The 8,272-nt window shown below is 36.4% G+C and overlaps 1 protein-coding gene across 1 annotated transcript in view; it reads left to right on the top strand.

Moving 5' to 3' along the window:
- MCM8 (minichromosome maintenance complex component 8) overlaps nucleotides 1-8,272 on the top strand; it is a 46,391-nt gene that overhangs the window by 9,002 nt on the left and 29,117 nt on the right. The window contains exons 7-8 of the mRNA XM_008572821.1: nucleotides 1,327-1,525; nucleotides 4,926-5,011. Coding sequence (XP_008571043.1) covers nucleotides 1,327-1,525; nucleotides 4,926-5,011 — 285 coding nt within the window. The remainder of the gene's footprint in view (nucleotides 1-1,326; nucleotides 1,526-4,925; nucleotides 5,012-8,272) is intronic.

Raw genomic sequence — 8,272 nt, 5'->3', positions numbered from 1 at the left:
AATGTAACTGGAGGGGGACACCGGGCTCCCCTCTCCCCACCAGCAATCAGTTAGGGGTACTTCCAAACTGAGGTCCCCAGGGATGGAATCTGCCTCTCGGGAAGAGGGAGTTTATCTGGGGCTGGCGCCCAGGGTGTGGCGGAGAGACGATCTGGGCGGGCTTCTCTTCCCAGCCCCCCCGAGGCTGGCCGGGGGCTTCCCACGCTGCCGGCCCCTTCTGAGAACCGCGGGAAGAGTGGGACTACAAGCCCCGGGGTGCTCCGTGTCGAGGTAAGCAAATAGCACGTCCCAGCGGGGAACCACGTCAGACAGAGATGACTGGCCTGCCCTCACTATGCCGGGCTTGTCCGACTCCACCCTAGAAAATGGAGGCAGCTTTGTTGTGGGCGCCCAGCCTGGTGTGATGGGCGGGGGCCAGGCGGGCGGGGAATAGTCAGGCTTCGCCCCGCAAGTGGGATTTTTCTGGGGGTGACTCACGGAGGACGCCGGGTGGGCCTTCCGGCGTGTTTCAGCGTGATTCAGATGCCTCTGCGCAGTTCCTCTGCTGGCTCTCCCGGCCTTTGCCGTGTGGGCTGCCAATATTGTTCCCGCAGCCGGGCCTGGGTACCCCCAGGAGTCCTTCTCCGTGTCGGCCCCAAAACCTCGAACCCTCTGCCGCTTATTTGTCGATGTAGGATCGTTGTTGAAAGATTTATTCGTCCTTTGTTGCTCTTAGAAATGCAGTCAATACTCTGGTATCACAGCACACAACTCTCAGGATCGCGCTGTTTCCTGACACGGGTGCTCCAGACCCGTCGCCATTTTCCGTCCCTAAATTATTAGGTTTCTATAAGACACACGGGAGTAAAAAAATTTATCTTGTCTTTCTTGAATTTGTCTTTATTGTATTTTCAGGTTTTAAATTCATTAGAAGAGATAAATAAGTTAATTATCATGGCTTTGTTTTTCTTCTCCAGAATTTATAGAAAACATTTGCAAACAGTTCTTTAAAAAGAAGTTAGAAACCCAAAAGTTGTTCAATTGTACATTTTTCTTTTGGCATCAGTTTTCTTTTTTTTTTTTAAAAAAAAAATTTCCCTCTTTTTTACCTAGAGAACAGCTTATAGGATAAGAAGAAAAGGGAAAATTTGGCATTCTTTTTTTTTTTTTTTTTTTTTTTTTTTTTTGGGAATGACTTAATTCTTGTGAAATTTCTGATATATAAAGGGATGGTATGGTTTGAGAATTCTATTAGTTGCTCCTAAAAGGAACTTGTGAAACATGAACAACCTCATCTTTCTGTTCATTGTAAACTTATACATGAATATGTTCCTGTTTTGTTTTTAGGATTTACAACTATGAGCCTTTGATGCAGCTCAAGAACGTTCGAGCAAATTACTATGGAAAATACATTGCCCTAAGAGGGACAGTGGTTCGTGTTAGTAATATAAAGCCTCTTTGCACCAAGATGGCTTTTCTTTGTGCTGCATGTGGAGAAGTTCAGAGTTTTTCTTTACCAGATGGAAAATATAATCTTCCCACAAAGGTGACATGTTCTTTTTCTTTTTTTTTTAGTTAACGATCTCAATTGACTTTATTGTATAACATCTTATTCCATAAAATAGAATAAGTGTTCCAGGTGATATGTTCTTTAACTGCTTCTTTATTTATCTTGGTAAAAAAGGCAAATCAATTTACAGAAAATATTGCCCAATATTTCTGAACACAGAGGTTACTTTTATTTTTAGTTTTGAAATTATGAAATACTTCAGGGTATAGAAAATACAGAAACAAATAAAATATTCCTCTACCCACCACAAAGAATTTACATTTTTCAGCTCCAAATATATTTTTAAAGGTATAAAGCATCACCGATACAATTAGTGTCTCTTTTTTTATTTACTTATTTATTCATTCATTTTTGGGCAGCTGGCCAGTAAAGAGATCGAATCCTGGACCTTGGTGTTATCAGCACCATACTCTAAACCAACTGAGCTATCAGGCGAGCGCCTAGTGTCTCTTTTTTATCCTTTGCCAGTACCATTCCCAGACAATCATTATTCTGAAGTCAATGTGCATCTTTTCTATTTACATTTTTGTATTTTGACTTCGTAGGTACACACATCAAATTTTCTTTCCTTTATTCTTTTTACTGTTTGGAAGTGATGTGTTTTGTTTTTTTTTTCTTTATTATTAACATTTAAAAAAACTATATATTTTAAAACTATAGAAAAGTGCACAGACTAATGTAACACATGTCTGTATTCACCATTATGAGTTACCAAATATTAATATTTTGTTATTTTAGCTTAATTTTTTAACAAAAAATATGTAGTTAAAGTTGAAGTTTTTGTTCCCCTCCCCAATGCCATTCCCTTTGTTCTGTCCCTGGAGGCAGCCACTATTCTGAAGTGGCATGTATTCTTCAAGTCTACATTTTTATTCTTGACTATATCTGTAGGGTTAGTTTTGTTGCGTTGTGTTTACATAAGCAGTATACTGAATGTAACATTCTGTGATTTTTTTTTTCACTTGGTTATTTTGGAGTTCTAGCTATTTTAAATACATACCTAATTCTTCCATTTTTACTTTTGTGAAATATTCTGTTAAATGAATAGCCACTATTTATCCATTTTCCTGGTGGTAGACATTTGTGTTGTTTCCAGTTTTTTACAACTAGAAATGATGCTACAGAGAACATTCTTGTGCATGTCTCCTTAGCAGAGAAATTTCTAAGTTATAGCCTATACTTATTTTTCATTTTATTAGATGTTGGCAAGTTGCTTTCCAGAGTATTGGTCTTTACTTATACCCCTATTGTTAGTGTTAAGCAGTAACCACTTCCCCATATTTTCATTAATACTTGGTATTGTTAGACTTATTAATTTTTGCCAGTCCGATGGGTGTAAAATGGTGTTTCATTTATAATCTGAATTTTGATGATTTCTGTTATGGTTGGTGCATCTTTTTATACCTTTATTGGCCATTCAGTTTCCTTCTTCATTGAATTTTCTATTTATATCTTCTGTTCATTTTCCTGTTTATTGGTAGAAGTTCTTTATATATTCTAGGTGATAATCATTGTTGCCTGTATACATTACAAATAACTTCTCCCAGTCTTTGGTTTATTTTTTAACTTTGTGGTGCTTTCTGTTGTACAGATTTACATTATGACATGGTCAAATTGATCAGTCTTTTCCTTCTCAACTTTTACATTTTATGCCCTGCTTAAGAAGGCCTTCCTCATTCAAGCATTATAAACACATTTTCTACATTTTTTTCTAATACCTTTCTGTTTTTTGTTTTTTGGATTTTTTTCCACCACCCCACCCTGTCCTTCCCTCAACCCTCCTAAGTTTTGTTTTTTGTATGTAGATCTTTTGTCCAACTGGAATTTAATTTTATGAATGGCATGGAACTAGGGATCTGATTTTTAAGAGAAAAGCCATTTGTCCTGTCACTATTTATCAGTTAGGCCCTTTATTGCCACTGATGTGTAGTGCTTCCTCTGTAGTACACTGTGCTCCTATAGTCATGTGAGTCTGTTTCATTTCATTGGCCCTGTACCAGCTCTATATTATCTTATTTCTGTTGATCTTATTAAAACTTTTGATAAGGCAGGGATTCTTGCCCTGTCTGTATTCTGTTCCAGAGTTGCCTTTACCATCTTTGGACTTTGATAAATTTAACATTTATTAAATTGTTAGTCACGTAAACAGTTGAATTCTTAGTGAAGTAGAGAATTCATTGAAGAATTTAAAATTAGAAATACATAATGTTTATGTTTGAAATTCCTAGGGCTACTCTCTCTTACAGGAAGAACACGGTGTTTTAGAGTCATTTGTTGGTTCTGAGTAATCAGTGGTCAACATGGGTGTCATCTATTATTTGTCTTGGCTTAAGGTTTAAGGTACAGCCTTTAGCTCAGAGGCCAGAATTTAAATCTTGTGTTAAGCCAAATATTTTCTGTAAACATTATTTGTTCAAAGTATTTCTATGCCCTCTAATAAAGTGGGTAGTAATGCTGACTCATTAGGTGAGTGATAGTGTGAAGCAGTCCTGCATGTGTCTGAACCTCAGTGAGTTGAGATGACCATAAAAATGGCTGTTCCAGGTGATCTCTGTTCCAGTTACTGTTGCTGCACAACAGATCAACCTAAAACTTAGTGGCTCAAAATAACAATCATTTTATTATTTCTTATGATTTCTGTGGATCAAGAGTTTGGAAGAACTACTCATCTGAGTGGTTCTGGCTTTCGGTCTCTCATGGTGTTTTAGTCAGATGGTGGCTGGTACAGCAGGGTGGCTTGGGGCTGGCCTGGCATCTCTGTCTTCTCCATGCAGTCTCTATGTGTGGGCTGGTTTTGGCTTCTCTCACACAGTATGGCAGCTCAGGGCACTCAGTCTGCTCGTATGGCTGCTGGCAGCTTCAAAGCAAGGAGGTCCAGCTGATAGGCAGAAAATGGCTTTGCCTTTTATGAGCTAGCCTCAAAAGTCATATGGCATCACTTCTGACACAAAAAGAGACTTGATGAGAGAGCTGGGGAATTAAAGAAGACCTAGGAAAGGCTTTTAAAAAAGGAGAAGATTGAGGATGGGTTTATGGGACTGAATGAGAGGGGCCATTCAAGTAGTGGAAGACTGCATTGGCACAGAGGAAGCAAGAAGCTCTTGGTGAGAGAGGTGAACAAGGAGGCTTATATACCCACAGTGGTAATAATAGAGCAGTATGTGAGAGGACCAACTAGAAAAGTGCCTTGAAAGCTCATGATATCGCATCACTGCAGGAGGAAATAGAAAGCCATTACAGCTCTTTAGCAGATTGTGCTTTAATAACATCCTTAGACCAACTTCTAAAACAATATTAACGAAGTATTTTAACTTAACTCTTCCTGAGATGTGATCATAGTTTATCAAAATCTGAATGGGAATTACTCTTGTTGCAGTGTCCTGTGCCAGCATGTCGAGGGAGGTCATTTACTGCTCTCCGCAGCTCTTCTCTTACAGTTACAATGGACTGGCAGTCGATCAAGTAAGCAATCAGACTGTTAAATAAAAGGCACGTTTTAGGTCTCCTACTGCAGAGCAAATCTATAATTTTACTGAATTATATTGTAATTTTTATCTGTAAACAATGATAAAGTGTATAATAGAAAGTTTATTTGATGAATTTTTATGTTTAAAAAATAATTGTCTTTATTTGGAATTTATTCTTTATCAGATTCCAGAAAGGATTTTGATATGCAAATATTAAGTCCTATTGCTACTAAGAAATAGTTCATTTTATGTCTTAATTATATGATTCATTGAACTGGTTGGAGGCCATAAACAAAGCAATATTATTCTTTCTATAATAAGCTATGATAGAAATAATATTGAAGTTTTCACATAAAGAATCCCATAAAAGTGGGCTTGTTTCATTTCATGTTCTCACTGTCCATGAAGCATTTTACTAAAAGCTTTTTTTTTTTCTTGCAAGTCAGATAGGTTTTTCTGTGTGTATTTTTCATCCAATAATTTATTCAATTTTTTTCTAGCCATAGACCCATAATTCATCCCTAAATATAAAATAACGGGTAGTTTTTTTTTTAAGTGTATTTATTTATTAATATTATTATTTTACACTCTAAGATGTTTTTGCAGAGCAGTTGGAGGGGGGAATAATGGATAGTTTTGAAGTCAGAGTGCTTTCCAGGAAACCTGTCTGAAACATGAGATGGTCCTATAAAACTAAGAACCTAGGGAAAAGATGAGGTGACTTACTACTAAGCCCTGTCCTAGCTTCACCCCCTTCTGCCTTGTAAAAATGAAGACCAACATATGTAATAATTAGCTGTATACCATGCTGAGATTTTTACCAACACCCCATTTTATAAATGTGGAAATGTTTAAGACTCTTGAGCATGATCATATACCCTATCATTAGTAGAGCCTGGTTTCCAGCCAGGTCTGTGGGACTTTCACCGCTGAAGGGGGGATGAGGACATCAGAAGTACTACAGGCTTTATAAAGGTATTTATGCAGAGAGGATTGATGGTGATTTAACTATTTGAACAAAATCTCTTGGCTTTCAGGTAAAAATAGCAGACAAGAAAATAGGCTTAAATATTTTAATAGGATTTGAATGATGATCTCTTGATATTAGGAAATCAAACTTAGGATAGATGATTGAGAAGAGGCTATTTTATTTATATCCTTTTCTTGAATCTTTAAAAATAAGATATTGCTCAAATTCACTTTAAATGATTTATAGTAAAACTTTGTCAATACGATATTAACTTACGTAATTGTATTCTATAGATAAAGTAACTTTTTGCCTTAGAACAAAGGTCTCTTTCCTGCCATATACAACAAATTCAATTTCTGTTTTTTTCTGAAACTTAGCTTGGGATGACCATAAGGAATTAAATTATTATTTCCTTTTTTTGTGTGTGTGACCGGTAAGGGGATCGCAACACTTGGTGTGGTGTCGCCTGCACCGCGCTCAGCCAGTGAGCACACTGGCCATCCCTATATAGGATCCGAACCCGTGGCCTCAGCGCTCCCAGCGCCGCACTCTCCCGAGTGAGCCACAGGGTCGGCCCAAATTATTATTTCTCAACCAGTGCACTGAACATCTGGATTCTTCAATGTGACAACCTTGTAATGTATATCACAGCCTTATAGTTGTAGCAGTCTCTGTTCCTAGAAGTTCATTTGATGAAAAAAGTCACAATATGTGCAGAAATAGTTGCTGAATGTATGTTTTCACACTGTTGATAAAAAATTGGGAACAGACTAAACATCTGAAGAAAATTATGAGAATGGTAAACTGGATTATTATGTAGCCACTAAAGGTGGTGATGTAGGAAAATATTTTTAAATGTCAACAAAAAATGTTTACAATGTGTTCAGTGACAAAGCAGGTCACAGAATGTTATCTACAGTTTAATCCTGGCTTTATTTTCTAAGAAGTTAAAAAACAAAACACTGGCAAGAAATGCAAAAATATGTCAGGAGTATACTGTCTGGGTGGTGAGATTGAGTTACTGTTATTTTCTTCCTTTTGTTCATCTGTATTTTTAAAATTTTCTAAGGGAGACACATAGAAATGCATTTTCTTTTAATAAGAAAAGTCTAAACATCTAATTTGTTAAAAAACAAGGTGATCTTTGCATGTGTTGTTATGAGACTTTTCATTCCACTCTGCCAATTTTTGAATGTGCGTTGAGGGTGAAGGCGGTGGGTACCCAGGGAGCCAGGTTTTTGAAATCATGTGGGTTAGGTGGGAGCTAATGCCTGGCTGTGACCTGAGTGAAGAGAATTGGGAGATTATCTAGATATAGAATAAATGTATTCTAAAGTTATTATTTTAGTGCTCACTGATTGTATTTACACTAATTAAATAAAAAAAGTTTTAAAGCAATACATGTAAATGTTTTTAAAAATTCAATCAGTATAGAAGTCCACAGTCCCCACACCTTCCTGTTACATAGTACGTAACTTAAATGACATTCTTGAGTCTCTTCACTTAATGTCATCTACTCTATGTGAGCGCAGGACTTTCAAGACATTGTACTTGCTTTCACATCTACCTGTAGACTTTCTCAGTTCTGATGTAACTTTAAATCATCAAAGCTTACCTTCTGTTTTCTAACTATAAATTGTCTTCCAGTCTATTTATTATGTCATGTCTAAAAAAAGCCCAATAAACAGCATTTACATTTTTAAGATAATGTGAATACTGTTTTATTAAGATAATGTGAATACTGTTTTACAAAGAACCAAGTAAGGTAATCAAATGCCAAGAAAAGGAGATGTAATGTATGTCACTGGAATTTTTTTGTTCTGTTTTTTTGTTGTTGTTTTTTGCCTGTTAATTGAAAATGTTCCAAGCATCAAAATCAAATTGTCTTTTCTTATCCTCCCTCCACGGGTTCCGAATTATTTCATGTTTTAGTGTGCTTTGTATTTGGACTGTAACTTTATTGTTTAGCACTCTTTTCCCCTAAGGTTTCTAAGTGCTGTTTTTTCTTCTTAGAGTATGCTTCACCATGATTTTCTGTTTTCTCTTAAATATACTATGGAATGCATGGAATTCACCTTTTTAAAAAAACCTGCTTCATCCTGGGATTTTGCATCATTGCACTGCTGGATTAGGCCACTGTTCTGTTGGACTTTGTCTTATATATATATATATAAAATATATATATATTTTATATATATAAAAAATATATATTTTATATATATATAATATATATATATATATATATTTTTTTTTTTTTTTTTGGGCTGGGAAGGGGGGGGAAACCCT

Source organism: Galeopterus variegatus, unplaced genomic scaffold (assembly GCF_000696425.1).
Source record: "Galeopterus variegatus unplaced genomic scaffold, G_variegatus-3.0.2 Scaffold840, whole genome shotgun sequence".
In the NCBI taxonomy this organism is placed as follows: Eukaryota; Metazoa; Chordata; class Mammalia; order Dermoptera; family Cynocephalidae; genus Galeopterus; species Galeopterus variegatus.
This window is presented reverse-complemented; position numbering and strand designations above follow the sequence as displayed.